The sequence below is a fragment of the Lissotriton helveticus genome, chromosome 4_1, assembly GCF_964261635.1.
Source record: "Lissotriton helveticus chromosome 4_1, aLisHel1.1, whole genome shotgun sequence".
Lineage (NCBI taxonomy): Eukaryota > Metazoa > Chordata > Amphibia > Caudata > Salamandridae > Lissotriton > Lissotriton helveticus.
The window spans coordinates 780,599,284-780,618,835 of NC_136063.1; the positions used below are offsets into that span (position 1 = coordinate 780,599,284).

At 44.0% G+C, this 19,552-nt stretch overlaps 1 protein-coding gene across 2 annotated transcripts in view; it reads right to left on the reverse strand.

Annotated features, from left to right (window-relative positions):
- The window catches only part of IMPACT (impact RWD domain protein), a 267,241-nt gene that overhangs the window by 158,876 nt on the left and 88,813 nt on the right, over positions 1 to 19,552 (reverse strand). For both annotated transcript variants that reach the window (XM_078687411.1, XM_078687410.1), the window contains 2 exons: positions 16,758 to 16,820; positions 11,688 to 11,773 (listed from right to left, as the gene is read on the reverse strand). In XM_078687411.1, the coding sequence (XP_078543537.1) occupies positions 11,688 to 11,773; positions 16,758 to 16,820 (149 nt within the window). The remainder of the gene's footprint in view (positions 1 to 11,687; positions 11,774 to 16,757; positions 16,821 to 19,552) is intronic.

The following is a 19,552-nucleotide window of genomic DNA, read 5'->3' on the forward strand; positions in this document are numbered from 1 at the left end:
CATGGGGAATAACATATGCATATTGGTCATGCACACATAACATATGATGGATGACACGTAGTGACACAGAACATGGCAAAATTTACTTTTCCACATTCCCTCCTTGTCACTACGTTTCCATCAGGAAACATTAATATTCATGATACCATCTATCATTTCATACAGTACCATTTGTTCATCTCGAATTGTCTTGGAACGGGATTTAGAACGGGGCTTGGGACTAGGAATACAAGAGGTAGCACACATGCCGCAAATCGCAGGGCCACATTGTATACAGAGGCAGCAGCTGAATATGATCGCTACTGCGATACCTAGAAAGGACAGGACTTTCCATCCCCAGGCGGAAATTATATTCCAAATGCAGCAACTAGATCCGATGAGTCTACAGGCCCCGCCCCTATCGGCCAGTATGACGTCAAGGACGAGACGATTCTGGAGCACAACAATTCTCATAAAGGATTGCTCTTCGGTTAAGTTACCTAGAGCGGAGGCAGTCTCATCTACTACAGCTTCAAGGGTTCTTGTTAACCTACGGATTAGCTTACTATTTACAACTGTGCCTAAATAAGGGAAAACACCTTTATCAATATCAATGAATTGCTCTGCAGCAGTTTCAGTATAATCGACAATCGGGAGGTTTCTCTTGTGTCTAGTATGTACTAGGAAGGAATTCCTATGGTAGTCAGGTGGGGCTAGAAAAACAGGTGGCAGTAGGAAGGCAATGTAACAGGTTCCCTCCCAATCGAGGGGCAGACGAACATATGCAGTTTGACCACAAACAAAATAAGAATGACGTGAAGCTTTAAAAATAGATTTCCCACTGTCACTATACTGGATAATAGTAGTACAATCACTATGTCCTACGTGTACAGAACCATTATTACGAACACATAATTCGCCTTTGACTGGTAATACTGAAATAGCAGGTGAGTCTGGAGTAGTATCAGACTGAACATTCAGGACCATGAAATTCGAAGAATAATTACCTAAATTGTACACTTCATTTTCTAGATCTAAACCTGTTCTGTGGGGGAGACCTTGCTTGTCTGGGAAACATGTACTGTTAAGAAAAGACATATCTGTTGAGGATGACGTTAACGTGGACCATGCTCCACACGAACCATTATGTGAAAAAGGATAAGGGAAGAGTGGCAGAACTCCCTTCGACGTCTGGAAAGGGGGGAGTCGACCACACACCCAACAATTAGTGGCATTGCTGGTCTGGTGTGAATAATGCAACATACGGATGAAGGTATTGTTGCGCATAGCGAGGCGGTATGAATATTCGTGAGGAGGCAGATCACTAAACGTGTGCTCTACTGTAACATTAGAATGCTTATTTACATGAGGAACTGGAAAACACAGGAAAAATGCGTAACTAGTGCAGGAAATCATTATGCTGATGAATAATATGAAACTTAGAAAAACGATACATCGGTTTGAGTTTTGACTAACTCTCTCACTATGGGGGTCTATTTTATACATGTCAGAAACAGTCTAACCGTTTCACCTAGGGGAGGACTTAGACAATCAAACTGACTGACTTATTTTACTAGACCGGAGTTTTTGCTTATACTCCTGCTGCGGAGTTTTCTCTACCAGGGGGGGTTTTGAATCAATGTCATTTGCGGGACAGTCCTTAGGAACAATGTTTTGACAAGTCTTGATATCCTGGGAAATGTCTTTGGAGACCGGTTTCAATCCGTAGAATTTCTTGACGTGCGAAAGGTGCACCCAGCCGCGGCGTCCTTCCAATTTCACAGCTGTACGGGTGGTGAGGAGGACCTGACGGGGCTCCTTCCAACGTGGCTCCAGCGGACTTGATCTGTCAAAGTTCCGGACGAGCACCATCGAACCTGGAACGATCTCATGCGGTGCCACCTCGGTATTGTCTGGAAATGTGGCGGCAACCTGTGAACGACATGAGTTGAGGGCAGACATCAAGGAAGCTAGGTAATCTGTCAGCATATTACATGAAACATCAGTAATACTTCGGGGTCTAGGAGTACCCCACATGTTAGGGGGGCGGCCGAAAACGACCTCATACGGGGACAGACCTGATCTGGAATGTGCGACCATGCGCATATAAAACAAAGCGACTGGCAGAGCTACTAGCCAGTCCACACCCTTATCTTTACATATTTTGGCAATTCGGATTTTCAGAGTCTGATTATGTCTCTCGACTAGACCGGCTGCTTCAGGATGGCGTACACAATGAAACTTCCACTGGTACCCCAACAACAGGGAAACGTGCTTCATCAGTTCAGATGAGAATGGCTGACCGTTATCAGAATATACGACTCTAGGGAGTCCATATCGAGGGAAGAATTCACGAACCAACTGCTTGGCAGTGGTCGCGGCTGTGTAATCTGGGACTGGATATGCTTCTGTCCATCTGGACAAAGCGCATACAACTACAAGAACATACTTGAAACCTCGACATCGCTCCATCTGAATATAATCCATCTGGAGGACTTCAAAGGGGTGGTCAGGGGGCTGGAAACCACCTTGTTCCACCGGGACACTTTTACCTGGATTAAACTGACAGCATATCATACAGGTACGGACTTTCTGCTTGGCTGCAGCTCGTAAATGCTTGTTGAACCAAATGTTCTGGATACTGTCTAACATTGCTTTTTCTCCTAAATGTGCTGGACTATGTGCGGTATTAATGATAACTTGAACCATAGAGTCGGGGAGAAACCATGCGGTCCTACCCTTTGTTAACCATCCTTGATCTGTCTGGACCCCTCCTTGTTCAGACCATTTCTTGATTTCATCGGGAGTAGCATGTAACTGGATATCTATGACATCTTGAGTAGGGTCCTTAACTGTCATACATGTAGTCGGATCTGGAGTGTGTGTCATGTTAACTGGAATGTCTGGAGTCTGTGCTGTAAGCTTGGCTGTGCGATCTGCTAGATCATTACCTTGAGAAATAATGTCAGTAACTTTCGTATGTGCTTTGCACTTCATGATAGCGATAGATGTCGGTAAGTGTATGGCATCTAACAGAGCTTGGATAAGGATACCATGCTGAATCTTGGTTCCATGAGAAGTCATGAAACCTCTCTCCTGCCAGAGCACTCCAAAGTCGTGTACAACTCCAAATGCGTAACGTGAATCTGTGTAAACATTAACTTTCAGGTTCTTGGCGTGTATGCAGGCTTGTGTCAGAGCAACTAGCTCTGCTGCTTGAGCGGACAGGGTATCAATACGGTGTGTTTCAATAACTTCAGTGTCAGTAGTCACTGCATACGCGGCTACTAGTTCTCCTGTACTAGTTCTCATACATGAACCGTCCACATAAAGTGTCAGGTCGGGATCTGGTAACGGAATATCTGTCAGATCTTGTCTTGGCTTTGTCGTAATGTTAACTACTTCCACGCAATCATGTGTGGCTGGATTTGAAGTAACTGATGGTAACAGTGTAGCAGGATTCAGGATGTTGCAGCTTCTAATATCTATGTGTGGCTGGAACAGTGTCAATTCATAACCTGTTAAACGTGCAATTGTCAAGTGCTGTGTTTGTGTTCGGTTTAAAAGAACTTCCACGGAGTGTGGGACTTGTACTGTCAAGGAGTGTCCTAAAACTATGGAATCACTTTGTCTGATAGCTAGTGCTGTGGCTGCAACTGACTTGAGGCACGCAGGCAAAGCCTGGGCGACTGGATCTAGTGTGCTCGAAAAATAAGCACAAGGCTTGTATTGTCCTGCTTGGTCTTGTGTGAGAACAGATAATGCTGTACCTTCACGTTCTGTGACGAAAAGTGTAAAAGGCTTACTGTAGTTCGGTGTAGCTAGAACTGGAGCTTGACATAAAGCTTTCTTTAACTCGTTGAAACTAAGTGTATGTTCAGATGTCCAAGGGAGGACAGTCAATACGGCTGCCTCCTGTGTCGTTAACTGTATCAGTGGCTTGGCTAGAAATGCATACTGAGGAATCCATTGTCTACAATAAGAAGTAAGGCCGATAAAGGCACGTACCTCCTTCTGGGTCCTGGGCTGTGGAAGATGTGCTATTAACTGGATACGGTCAGGTGTCAACTGCCTACCCCTCTTGGACAGTAAGTGTCCTAAGTAGACCACTTGCTGGACACAGAATTGAAGCTTCGAAGGGGACACCTTGTGTCCCATCTCGGCTAGGAAATACAGAACCGTCAGTGACGCTCGCTCGCAAGCACGTTCAGAACGGGCTGTGATCAGTAGATCATCGACATACTGGAGCAGGGCAGTGTCAGTTGGCATGTGAATATTGTCTAGTTGTCTCTTAAGTGCTTGACTGTAAATACTAGGACTTTCTGTGAAACCTTGAGGAGCTCGTGTAAACATATAGCTCCTTCCATTTAAACAAAATCCGAAAAGAAACTGGCTGTCTGGATGAATTGGAACACTAAAAAATGCGTTCTTGAGGTCTATGACAGTGAAGAACGTGGCTTCGGAATCAATGACTGTCAATAGGGAAGAGATGTCTGGGACAACTGGGTACTGCGGAATAATACATTTGTTAAGTTCCCGTAAATCAATCACTAATCGATATACTGGGGGTGCATTTGGATCAGTACGTTTCATGACTGGAATGATCGGAGAGTTACATACATTGGAGTTAGTTTCTACAACTACTCCTTGAGCCATGAGCTCGTCAATAATTTTGGATAAGGCTGCTACAGCCTCGGGTGGCAATCTGTACTGCCTGATTCGTGGTAACACTACACCTGGTTTGAGGGTCACACGATGGGGTGTGATTTGCATGTAACCTACATCAGTTGGACCTTGCGCCCATAAATGCTGCGGAACTTTAGACAGTCTGGAATCAAAATCTCGTAATACATAGTGACCCTTAAAGTCACGTAGGAACAATCGTATTCCCTCTGGGGAACAGCATATAACGGCACCTAACTCTTTCAGTGTTTTAATGCCTAATAGATTTTCTGGACATGACTTAGTAAGTAACAGATCAGTAGTGCGGGACAATGGACCTACTTCTAGAGTGACTGGCTTTGAAATCTCATTAACGATAGGCTTTCCTGAAAATCCAAGGGAAACATTTCTTGAGCCTGAGAGCGGAGCCCCTGGAACTTCGGCATGACTAATTGTGGTCCTACTTGCCCCTGTATCAATCAAAAACTTTCTGTCTTTCCCTAATACTTGACTGTGAACATAGGGACCTTCTTGATCTACAGGTATCTCGATGAGAGGCAAGCCTACCTCCCTCTCTAGGCTGTTTCATGAATATGGCTGGTACTCTGGATACTCAGACTGTGCATACTGGTACATCTGTGATGTAACATGCTGTGTTGCAGCAATAGGCTGCGGTACTGTAACTGTCTGTGGTGCATTCTGTGGCTGAAGAGTCTGTGAAACTTGCTCTTGTCTAGGCGGACGTGGTCTTTCTTTAGTCTTACCAGTAGCTATGTTATGTTTCAGAACTGCACACTCATTTATAAAATGACCTGGCTGTTTACAATAATTGCAGTTCCCTTTAACGGGAGCTGCAGGATGACTGGCTTGATTCGGACCCCTCTTCTGACTGTCTTGAGGAACAGATTGTGCAACTAGTACTTTCATTTTCGTGTCTTTCATACGTTTTCTCTCGTGTTCTTGCTCTTCCCTGATTCTATTCTGATGGTACTGGAGCATCTGTAGCATCTGGGACGGAGTATTTGCTTGCCAGGTGCTTTCGACTTTCAAAACTCGGTTTTTAATTTGTGGGCTTGAATTCTCGACTAATTTAGTAACGAAAAGGTGAGGGTATGACTCACTACTTGTCTTGAGACCACTATTGATACTAAAGCACTTTTCAAACCTAGAATAAAAATCACTAATATCTTCATCTTGTTTCTGTTTACAGGCTGAGATTGCATCCCAGTCTTCTTTTCTCGTTGTTAATAATCTGGGTAAAACTTGAATTAATAATTCTGGTAATTCTTTACATTTATCTCCGAGACCAGTACCTGGTACTCGTGCCTTATCTTCAGCTTCTAGGACTGCCCAATCTATCTATTTCTCTCCCACCTCCCATTCTTTTTCCTTTAGCTTTTCATACACCCCTGCGGGTAGCAGAACCTTTAACATTTTAATGATATCTGGGTAAGTGTATTCTCCCATACGGAGCATGTCTTTTAATTCTCTATGGAACCCTGCTGGATCTTTATCATGACAGGGAATTAATTTCTTCATTTCGAGGAGTTCCATCTTTGTGATCGGAGTGTATACAAACACTCGCTGCATTTCGCCACCCGCTCCTCTGACTGGGTGGACTTCTCGTAACGGATTCTGTCTGTCTATGTAGAATGATTTACTTTCTGGGGGTGAGACATGAACAAAATGCGGGTTCAAGAATGTTCTATATTTGTGACGCTGTTCTAGAATGAGACTAATTAAATCGGTACCTAGACCTCTCCATTTGTATTGGAGTAACTCGTTCAGGATATCATGTAACGGGCCTGGATCAGAATGTTGACCCTCATACAGAGTAATGAGGTGCTGAATCATATACATACCCACCAGTCGCTGCTCGGCTGGGGGCATTTTCAGGAACATTCGTGCCACTATTTCGTCTGGAAAAGTGGTAGAATCAGTAATCCATCGGACTGCTGATCGGGCTAGTTCTTGTTCATGCATGGTACTTAACTCACTGTAACCGATTCGTGATTTCAGAATGTGATCGGTAGCTTGGAATACTTGTTCTAGGGAACCTTGTTCTGGTGCTGGATGATGGAAAACTGGCTTATGTTCTAGGCGTAAATGGCGATCTGGAAATCTAGGTTTTCCTACATACGCTATTCTGGCAGTATTCTCGTCGTCTTCCTCTTCAGGATCAGAGGTACTTTCTTTCTCGCTTACTTGTGCGGCTTTACGCTGTTCGTGTATCTTTATTATCTCTCTACGGATTTTCTTGTACATACTTTCCATGGCACCAATGGTATTGTGCTTTCCTTCGGCTATATTATCACTCCACTTTGTCAGAGTTTTCATTTCTTCCGGGTCTTTAGACGGGTAATCCTGTTCTCTTATTAGACAGTTAATTAAGAACTTTAATATCATGCGCTGAATCTCGGCTTTCCTTTGAGACATGGCATCACTAATACTTTGTGGGTCATCCCCTGTACGGATGAAACGATATATCCTGTCTAGATCTTCTTTCATATTCGGCAGGGTGACTAGATACTCGGTCACTCTCCTTACGCGTACGGAATATAAAACCATATTAAACTCGCCTGGAACTGGGTCATAGACACATTCGCCAAGGGTTTGCCTGATCTCTGCAACAGACTTATTACTCTTGGGAGTACGCTGTGATGCTTGAGCATGTAATTCGAGTGCTGATAAACGTTTGTATGGCGGCGGAGTTTGAGGAAGACCTCCTCCTGCGGCCCCTAAACTGGAATCATCAACTGATGCTTTTCGTCCTGGCAGGGTGGGTAATTGTAACGTGGGCTGGACTTGTATGGCGGGCTGACCCGGGGGGGCTGTTAAGGGCACCCCGGTGTCTGGAGGAGCAGGAATTACCTGATTTACAGGGACTGGCGGAGCGCGAACAGGATTTGCATATTCGGGGACTGTGTCGTCCAGATAGGACGAAATAAAAACATCAGCTGCGGTCGGTTTGTGACGTAGCTTGGTCGGAACTAATGGTGGCGGGAAATTACTGGATGCCTCTGGGGTCGCTTTTGGCAAGCCCTCAGCAAGAAGAGGATACATACCCTTAATGAGGGCATTCCTCTGTCTGTCTAATTGCTCAGTTCTAACTCGTTCACCTATCTCGATTAATTCTCTTTCTTGGGCTCGTTCTTGGGATTCTCTACTTAGTTCTGACTTTCTGATTTCTTTTTCGGTTCTTTTATGAGCTTCTTTACGCCATAACTCGATGGCGTCTTTCTGTGATTGTCTGGCTTTCTTTTTCCATAATGCTTCTTCTACTCGCATGATGCACTCGGCATCCCATGTACCCGATACGGGCCATCTATACTTTTCTTTTAACTGTTTGGTATACTCTACCCATAAATCTAGATACAATATGGCACTTATGCCATGTTTCTGATACATAAAGTGACCTGGACTGTCCCTAGGCGGGACGGGAACTGCTGCTTCCAGCAGACCCTTTCTAGTTTTTAACTGACGTAACTTGGAAAATATGGGCATGACTGAACTGTAATCTAGACACAATACAATACACAATAAACACGATACTTATTTCCCATTCATACCACGACATTAGAATACATGAAAAACATTTAAAATAACAGTTCGGACAGAATACTACCTGGAAATACTGAGAACAGAACACATGAATTTTCTCGAGAACAGAAACTGACTAGAACAGAAACTAGATGCACTGCTGAAACAGTACGAAACTTACCGGTCTCTTAAAGAGACACGTCAGGACCCGTATCCACCGAAGTGAACACTTCGTTTGTGGGACTGTGTACCACCAACCCACAGACCAGAGTCAATTAAATTGACCCTGTCTAGATACCACCCCAGTAACGGTACTCACCGGGCAGCAAGAACGGAAGGCCTCAGACTGGACTGGACTGCTACGACGACGACGACGAACTTCGGACTTCAGTTACGGGTGGACCTCCGGATACCTCGGACCTTGGACTCTTGGCTTGGGCTCTGGTCGGGACTCGCCGCGTTCCTCCACCGTCTCGTCTGGATGCTGGACCGCCTCCTCCGTCTCCTCCGTGGGCCTGAGGGATACTTGAGCAGAAATATCTGCCACTGCGCAGAAGAGTTCCGTCACGACTGCAGAGGGTCAGGGGGTCGGCGTGGCTTCACCGACGCGTGGGGAAAGGGCAAGTCCCTATTCGGGCGCCATTATGTGGTAAATAAATAAATAATACCCTATTTTTGACTAGACATATATCATAACAGATAGCTCAATAAATAAGAGTCAAGATTCGAGGTAGTAGGAGTTTTTGCAGGTTTAATACAGCATAAGGACAGGAACAGGACAACCTGCATAGGAATAGGATGACAGGGCCCAGCAGCTGCTGGGGCTGGGTCTGGGATGAGCGCGCTCTAACTTTTAATAACAATACACGAGCATATATACATAGCGCAAACACATAGCATTACATTGCAGTAGGCGTAGCAGTGGGTGGAGCAGAAGGCGTGACGCGTAGCAGTCGCGAAAGATAAGAGTAAAAAGAAGGTGTAACTCAGACATGTGATGCAAACGTAACAGAATATGTCATGAATGGGCGGAAACATAGGAGGGGGCTACCTAAGGAGCCGGGACCTCTAACCTGATGGTGCGCGCAAAACTGGCAATGACGTGTTACGAGGAGAAGCTGGGGGCTATGAACTCTGTGCTAGGAGCAGAGACTAAAGTCTGGAGGGTCGGAGCGACATGTACCTAAACCCTATCTAGTATCTGATGTTTAGGGAACATGTTGATATAAACTAGAAGTCATGAGGGGAAAAGCTAACTGACTCTAAGACTGGAGCATGCATTTATTCTACATGTAGTGCGTGATGAAGAATACTAAATGACCATTAAATACAGTATTTCTCTTAACATGGAGCCGCATAGGCTAGACAATGACGGAAACTATTGATGCAGTTCAGTAGCTTAGGAATGCAGAGAAGGAGGACTAAACTGATAGCTGGAATCATAACATAGTCTTGGCAGACTCAGAGGCAGAGCCAAGCTGCACCGGGCACTGCGAGGCAGGAAGTAAGTGAAAGGTCGAGGATACAGGTGGGGGCTGGATCGCTCCTCAGCGAGGCTCAGGAGACAGGAGCTGAATCTGATGTCCGGGCCCTGTTGAGGCCTGGAAACGGGGACTTTATAATGAAATAACGTGCACACTGAGAAGCGTGGCAACATTACTTTACATAAGCCTGATATTCGTAGTATTCACGGGGACTGGAAACTGGCATACTAGAGGAGGACACAACTGTAATTGCATCTTGAATCGGACATGGGGAATAACATATGCATATTGGTCATGCACACATAACATATGATGGATGACACGTAGTGACACAGAACATGGCAAAATTTACTTTTCCACAAAATGACCAATTGAGTCAGCCTTTTATATATTTCAGTGGCTAGCTTACCTATTAGAGTCTTAGACCATTTATTCTTATACTAAGAACTATAATGTATGATAAGCTATTACCTACCCTACTCGTATTACATTAATGATTGCACAAATGTTTCTCTCTAGTTTCCTTTTTCTTTTCTTTCGCGATCTCCTCGCCTCTCTTGTCCATCGAGGTAACTACATCTGTAGGTGTCTATTGCAATGTTCAAAACTTCAATGTATATATATATATATATACACACTCTCACAGTCTCCAAAATGCCGTGACTCTCCTAGCAGCGGTGCATACCAGGGTCGGAGATACCATGTGTAACATTTCCAAATTCACCAAACGCCACAAAGCAGCGCGGATGCACTCCTCCCATAAGTGAATTAGATTTGGCTAATGTTGTACCTGAAAAATGCAATACCTTGCCGGTAACCAAATGCAGTAGGTGTAGCTGTGTATCCTGAGACATATAAAGGCACGGGGTTCCTAAAAAGGCATTTCTTGTTGTAATATTCTTTTCAATCATCCAGTGAGACCAAAGTAAGTAAATATTTAATGTTTTCTTGTTTAAGATTTAATTGGAATCGCCTAGCACATGCTCTTTAGCAGAATTCATCAGTGGGATCTCTATGCCCTGGCTTGTATGCCACTTCACAAGGGGAACCACAGCTCTTGACCCCTAATCTGTCCAAATTCAAACAACCCTCCTACTTGGAATTGCATCAACATACTTAACATAATAAAAAGGTAAATCACACAACTCTACTTGCTGATCTATGAGGACATTAAGATCTTGTGCTCGGCTATCGCCTTACCCATGTCCAGCATAAAGATGGAGTTCTCGGTTCTCTTTACTCCCTGGAAGAGGAGCCCATCATTTCTACTTATTCGATTCCATAATTAGACCCAGAGCATCTTCTTTGTTTGGGTGAAGGCAAGACCTCCATCTTATCAAGTTTGTGGGGTGCCCCCTGACACTTTTTATTCCCTTTAAACTGATTGCGGCAGGGGTGATTTTCCAGAACTTAGCCGGATCAGAGTTGGTTGCTTTTGCATGCTTGAGACTAGCTTCACCAATCCATGAACCCAAACCCAACCCACAAACCAGCAACCCAAATACAAGATTAAAGGTATACTTACATGCTACACTGTGAAACAGCAAGATAATGCAGGCTTTGAAATGTACTTATGATGGAGTTGGGTATACTACCACTTCAGCACACAGGCTTAGAAGAGAGTCCCAGGGGAGAAGAAAACAAATCCCTGGCGGAGAAAGATGGTACTGCTACTACTGTATTTGCTGTGAGTTTGTCCGAATAATTATTGGGACTCTACCATTCAGGGAAACAATTCCCAGGGATGTTACCTATAGATCTATAACAGTTTGATTACCCAGGCCGTTAACAGCGTAAGATGTGTGCCGCTCAGCCACAGATCATTTTCAACCAATGTGTATTAAGCTACGGGACTAAGAAGCTCTTCCTGACTTTACTGTGGTCTCTCTTTGACTTTGAAGACAACGGGCATGATGAGGAGGCTAAGTCACTCATGATGGAACATTATTGTAAAGATGCTGTTCAAAATGAATAATATGGCCTGGACATTTCAGTAAATCGTACATGTTCTACTGACTCTACCTGAATCAACAAAGCAAGATTTTTCAAGAAGTATTTCCCGGATCTTTTCCACCCACTGGTACAGAATACTTTCACCAAGGCACTGCCTAGAAAACAAACAAAACCACAGCTTTTCAACATCATCATAAAGACCCCATTCCAACCTTCGAAACACATACAAAAATAGTACACTTACTCAAAAGTTCTTATGGTATGTGGATGGCAGTGACACAGATGGCAATTTTAATATATGTGAGTTAATAGAACGCATCTTACTGAAAAGTGTACTTCAAATTCTTTTCAAAACTTGTTTACGAACAGTGTTGCTATGCTAGTTTATAGAGCTGTGAATCAACTAATTGGGTTCATTCAGCAGACAAAGACTGTTCTTTAGGTAGGATATACAAATGATAGATACACTGTTATTCGGCAGTTCCCCCTAAACACCTACGTACTAGTACTCAATGGATGAAAACTCAAGGATAAACTGTGTGTTTTTGTGGTTTATCAGCTTGATACATCAGCCACTAAAACTACGGTATGAACAGTCATTTGCTAGCATATGCCTGGGCACCTACTACTTAGATTTCAACAATGTGATTCTTACACGTAGGTTCCTAAACGTCAACATTTGGGTAGGGTAGGTTCACCACATCCCTCCAACTTTACCTGAAAAAGGTTCAAGTTAATCTTCTATCTTCAACTTGAACACTTAATTAAATCCAGCTCCACTATGTTTTTCCCCTGCCCCATCACTCACATACAACATCCATCCTTGTCATGCCCTTTTGGTCCTTTGTGTTAAAAACACAATTCCAGCATGTGAGGCAAACGTGTATAACACGCATTCTCCTCCCTTGTGGTCCTCCCTAACTCTGGTAGCACTATAAAGGTTTAGCAGTTCCTAGCCACTGTCCCAGCCACAAAAAATGCGCCAAGATCTTCGGCATCATCTCAATCATCCAAGAGGAAACTGCAGGGTTTGCCAACATACGTCCGAGCTGTTTTCACTACCAATGCAAACACTTAGTGGACTTTTACCAAGCTCCTTCACAGGGTCACATGCTTCATTATTAACCTGTACTAGATCATTATCTTTCACATAGTCTTTTCACATGCCAGCACTACTCTAGCTTACAAGCATGTTTTTAAAGAAAAGTTGGTCATGTTCCACTCCCAAGAGTTATTATTTTTCAAGCTCATCCCACAAAAGCTTGTCATACGTTTGTCAAAAGTACTGGCAGCAAGTACACGCTCCTTCACTATCCTTCAAAAAAAATGAAAAATGATCCTCCAATCTCACAGTGTCTAAGACCAAGCTGAACATCTTTGATACAACACTTATTCTTAATCAAAAGGAAATAAGGCAAAATAGCTCACAGTCTCCATTGAAGGTTTACGTAAATCAACATCACTAGGCATGAGCATTGGGGTGCAGAATTTAATGACTTTTCCTAGACTACAGGTAGATATTAAATACATTACATATACATGCATAGATCCTTTAAGGACCATGCAGGTTCATGTACTCGCCGACCTCCATGTATATATAGGGGAGGGAATCTGATTGCATGTGCCCACCACTGTGCCTCCAGCAACATGGCTCTATTTGAGTAGAGAAGCTGGTATGCTCTTTGCTTTAGTTTTCATTAAGAGTAACCAAGGGCAGTAACTTGGCCCTAATGCCGCTAGCCTAGACATTTTCACTTCCTGCAAGTAATTTTGCGATTTCAGACAAGCTAACAGAGAAAATGAACTCCAAATCTTTGTTAAGAGCAATATAGTTTTAGCACATATACCAATGCATTTTTGTGGTCAGCCCTTTCATTTTTTTTAAATCTTAACTCTTTGGAAACTCTCCCTAAAAATATCCACCGCAACTAAATGAGTGGCTTAAATCATACTCCACATTTGAACCCAGCACGGGAACTTAAGTGCATAAGGATCCAAATGGTGTTAATTACAGCAAGCAATACAAGCCAATTTCCCACCTCTACTGGTCGAGAATGTACAGGAAACAACCATGGCATAATTTGGCCCTTTATTATAGGAGCAGTTCTGCCGCGATAAAGAGGACAACCTAGAATTCGATTTCTCTTTCAAACGTTATTGCGTTATTGACCCAACACTTACAGTGAGACCTCCACGGGAGGTAGAGTGTCTGTCAAATCAAGGGCCCTTACATCCGAAACCATGCAGCAGGAAATGAAATATAGTAGCATAACCAACTTACCAGAAATCGGCTTACGGGACAGAAAATCATTTCATGGCCAGGATTTGAATAGGCATAAGACCTGGTTAACATCCCACAAAACTGAATACCTCGGTTCCGGTGGCAAGGAGAGGCGGATGCCCTTCATCAATTTGCAGACCAACGGATGCTCACCTACCTTATGACCCTGAATCGGGATGTGGCCTGCCGAAACAGCCGATCTGAATGTGTTTACCATCTTATAGGCCAAACCTTGTGAAACTAGCAACGCCAGGAAATTCAGGATCTGGACAATATTGTACCCCAGGGCATCGCAACCTTTTTGTACACACCAACAAAACCATCTGGACCATGATGACTTATATCGTTTGTTGGTACAGTCGGCCCATGCTGTGGCCAACATCATCTTCGCCTCTTCTGAAAGCCCAGGGACTCTCCATCTTTCCCTGCAATCCTCCACGCCATGAGTGGTAACCCCCCCTGACTGACTAATGAGTGAGGATTCCGTAGAGGATCCTGAAGGAGATCTGGAGCATGGGGTAGATGGATTGAAGAATCCCAAGAACTGGAAACCAGACTTCCGGCCTCCAATTCTGTGTGATGAGGACTATGCAAGCCTGTTGACACCGCACCTGAATTAACAATCTCATGATCATATCAAAGGGGGCGTACCCCTATTACCCTGACCAGTTCTGTAAGAATGCGTCTGTCGCGCCGCCAGAGGGTCTGGCCTCCAACTGAAGTACTGATCCACCTGATGGTCCAGGCAAGACACAAAGAGATCCACAGCGTTCAACGATTGTTGATTTGTTTGAAAACTTCTAGATTTCGTTGCCAGAGGTTCATATCAGACCACTCTCTCGAGCATCGATCTGCTCCTCTCTGACCAATATGTTGTTGGAGAGGCAAAACATCCAGAATTTCTTGGCCAAGTTCACCAGCAGTTTTGATCGGAGCCTCCCAGGTGATTGATATATTGACCGCTGACATACTGTCCATCTTTAGGAGCACACAGCAATTCACTCTTTCCTTGGTCCAGAACTGGACTGCAATTAACCTGCTATTAGTTCCAGACAGTTGATGTGGAGCTGTTACTCTGCCACGGACCACTTTCCTCCTGTGGATGAGTCCCCACATCGAGCCCCTCATCCGGATTTTCTGGCATCTGACTAGATGACAATATCAGGATTAGAGACGAAAATGTCTCTGCCATTCCATGCCTTCATATGGGGAAGCAATCAACGCATCTCCTCCTGGACCCCCTCTGTCAAGGACACCTGCTATGAATATTGAGCCCCCTGTGCAATTGAGAAGTCCGGAGCCTCTTAAGGGCCCTTTAATGCAACGGGCCCGGGAAAAATCGCCTGTATGGAGGACGACAGGACTACCACCCGGGCCACCTGGCACAGTGACATTGATGGACGGGCTAGAGTGCGTTTCAACTCTAAGAAAGTGGAATGCAAACTGAAAAGGAGAACTGGACTTGGACCAGAAGACTCAGAGGAACTGGGGACACAAGGAACGACCCAAGGTAAGTACTCAGGAACCCCACGGGGGCAGTATGCAGAGTGGAAACACAGCCATGTGCCCAATGCAAGTCAATCGAGAAGTTGCAATTTTAAAGAAGAAGGACCAGGGCTGGACTGGCCGTAGCGGGCACCAGGCGTTTTCCCAGTGGGCCAGAAGGGTGAGGGCCCGTTTTTGATCGGTGGGAGACATTTTTGTACAGGGGGCCGGTTTTGCAGCACTGCTGCAATATCGGCACCCTATACGAAACGCAGCAACAGTGTTTCCCACCAGCAACGCAAGCCCCCAAAGAAACCCTATGGAAGATGGGAGGATGGACCGTCACCCCACCCATGGATGGGTCTAGCTCTTTTATGCTTTAAAGCACTGGCATTCATCCAGTTTGCATTTTGCAAATATCCTGAGGCTGCAAGATACTGCAACAAAACTCGCCTGTGAATGCTGAAATGCAGATAATCTGCATTTTTTCAGCATATGGCTGAAAGCATAACTACCCTTCCTGGTTCATTTTAATGTATGCAAGATGTGCTACTGTTGCAATTCATACTTTGGTAAAATTGTCTCTGCGAGATAACCACCAGCATGTAATTTGTTAAAATGTTATCAATTAGATGAAACACTGTCTGTGATCCACCGTACTTGTAGGGTTATCCTGGGCAGACCTTCAGACATGGTGTATAGTAGATGGGACACTGTGTATGCCACTTTGGCATCCTTAAACTGGCTTGGGCTTTCACACATGCAAAGTCAACAGTGGGGCAGGCCAGCAGAATTTCAGCAGGGCATCTAACCTGTCAGGAATAGGTAAACGTTTAGCACCTAAGAGAGATCCAAAGAAGAGCAGGCACTCTGATCTCGAAATTTATTTTGGGGCTGGTGCTTATGTGACATGATACAGGTAAACTTTATCGGTGTCTGCTCTTGCAGAAAACCTTGTGTTATCGGTCCAGACAGATCCAGAAGACAGAGAACAAGATGGAGGAATAGATGGTGAGGGAACAGTTTGACCGTATAGTTTGTCTGTGGGCAGCATCCATTCGTCATTCTCCATTAAACATTATCCACACCTTACTTATCCATTCATATAAAAAAATGCTCATGATCTTGAAGAGTAACATACAAACTATTGTACACGGGTGTTCATGATTAGTCTTCTACCCTCTCTCACTGCGATGTTCACAATCGTTATTGCCAAACCTAACTATATATGAACATTTCCATTCCAATCCCTTCAAACTAAATGAAACTTTTACTCTCACAGCTGCAAGGCACTTTTCCGTAACATCAAGGTGACATAGTTGATAGAGTAAAAGAATTCTCAAAAAGGAGCAAATTAAAACGTTTTAACTTACACATAGATCTCTTCCAAGCTGTTTGTGATTTCTAAGCGGTCCTCTCTTCGCAACCATGGAGCACTAGAGTACAAGAAAATCAGTTTAAGTAGAAACAGACATAGCAATCTCAGGTCCTCAAAAAGCACAATTCTTAACAACTCCAGACATCACTTGTGTGAGTAAAACAGTATTTTATTAATTACCAGACTACAGAGATATATTAATCTTCATGCTGCGGGTCTACATCAGTACATCTCTATACGCTTGCCTCAGAGATGGTCATATTACTTCCCTCCTCAACTAAGCCCTCAGTGTAGAAATCTAAAAAGGAGAAATACTATCCATGAATAAAAAAAAGCCCATAAAATGTTTTTTTCTCCTAATGTTTACACTGACTCAGAGTTCTGCGACTCGCGGATGAGTTTGCCAGGGGGACAGGCTCCACACGTTAGTAATCCCATGCACTCGCTCTTTGCGCTACATCTGGAGCAGAACTGCGACACACCGGAGGGGGTGCTTGGGGGGGCAGGGGGGATAGGGATGGGGAGAGGGGGATGTTTGTTCTTTGGGTTGTTGAATACACTCTTAGAAGGTAGACCACCATTACCCGCTCTCATGGACACATTGGTCTACCCTGTGGTAGATGCAGATCTCCAATTAAGGTGGAGAGGGGGTACAACGCGGTTATGCGGGTAGGCCAAATGGAATTGTATTGTGTTTAATGCAGATGAAATCAATAAAAAATGTAAACAAAAAAAAATGTTTGATACCAAACATGACCAGGTTCGGTGCAGCCGTTATATAGTTGGACATCTCGTAATGACTGAAGTCCACTATATACCTTAAAATGGCTGACCGCACTTACAAAGGCTGGAGAATCGACTCCAGGGTTTGTAGGGGTGTCCTGCTCATGCAGGGGCACCCTCACACTTGTAACCAAGCACCCTGCCCTCAATACTGAAGTACCTACCATGGGGTGACTAACAGGTTTTAAGTGTGGTGACCTCAGATATAAGGAAACAGATCTGTCGTGAGAGGTGCAAGCACCATCTCAAATATGCTGCAATGGCAGGCATGTAGTCAGAGTTTAAGTGGACTCCCGGGGTGGCACAATACATGTGCAGCCCATGGAAGACCCCTTTTGTACCTATGCTCTGGTTACCATAGTACCATATACTAGGGACAGCAGACTACAGTCAAAACACACTGACACCAGACGGCAAAAAGTGGGGCTAACCAGGAAAGCAGATCCTACTTTCCGACAGTGGTTTTGTAGGCTATGCATCCATTTTAAATGTTATCCTTGCCTTATTAAGAGGCCAGTGTAATTCGATGGGAATGAAGAGTAATGTGATCGAATTTCAGGGATAAAGTCATAAATCCAGTTTAGCATGTAGGACAGTTTTCAGTGGCAAGAGGCAGGCTTGTGAGATGCTCACAAGGGCGGCGAGGCCAAAGTCCAGTCATGACAGTATTTTTAGTGGAAAAGAGACAAGAATGGCTTAATATTTCTGATGTTCATCAATAATACCTCATATCTGAGCTTTGCTCACACACCTCATTCTGCATATCTCCCTATACGTATCTTCTGTAAGGATCTCATGTGTCTCACACAGCAGGCTTTTTTACACTGTTAAGCATCTCTCTTCCACACAAACACTGTACATCTCATTTTTGTGAGCATCCCACACAAGGCTAATTCTTATTGCAAATTTATCTCATATGGCTTCTTATATTTTTGTGCAAGATAATGCGGTTTGAGAGCATTCTACACTCATATGATCCATCTGCAATAATGCTTCTCAAGATTAGACAATTAAAAAGTTTCTGTATTGTGGTGTATACTGTGCGATGCAGTAAGGGTTTCTCCACCCTCCAGCCACAGGAATGCAGAAGATAAACTTCCAGTGTTTTAGAAACTATTCTTGCTCACCTTCTTGTACCCTGCTAAACAAGGGGTTTCCAAAAGGGATCCGACTGACTTCAATACTCAGACACACAGAATGCTATACCACACTATTGGACCTACCAGCCTTAGGGTGGTCTTCCCCAAAACTTTTTGTATGCTTACCTCCTCTTTTTGCTGATTCTTTTTGTTAGCCTTAGGACTCTGAGCACTTTACCACTGTTGACAAGCGCTAAAGTGCATGGACTTCTCCTCTCCCCTAAACGTGGAAACATTGGTGTATACACAACTGGCATATTTAATTTACTTGTAAGTACTTTGTACCTTGGTATACCATATACCCAAGGCATGTACATTAAATGCTTCTAGTGGGTCTGCAGCACTGATTGTGCCAACCACAAAAGTCACCCTTTAAACATGTCTCAGGCCTGCCACCGCAGAGCCTGTTTGTGCAGTTTTACTGCCATGTTGGCTTGGTATTAAAAACCCATTGCCAAGCCTTAAACATCCCTTTTATTACACATTGGTTACCCCCAAGGTAGACCCTAGGTAGTCCATAGGGCAGGGTGCTACGTTACTAAAAGGTAGGACATGTACTTTCGAGTTTTGCATATCCTTGTAGTGAAAAAACACCTACATTCATTTTTCACTACTGTGTGGCCTACTCCTCTCAGAGATGAACATTGGGAATTCCTTAATACTCTTTCAAGCTGTAATTCCTGGTTAGAAAGGAGTAGGTGTATCATGTTTTATATCTTTGGAATGGCAATCATAAATTTTCTTTACTGGTAAGGTTTGATTTTACATTACTATTTAGATACACCACTTTTAGAAAGTGGAAATGTTTCTGCTCTTACAGCTCTGTGTGCCTGCAGCCTGTCTCCAATACATTCCAATATTAGTCTAA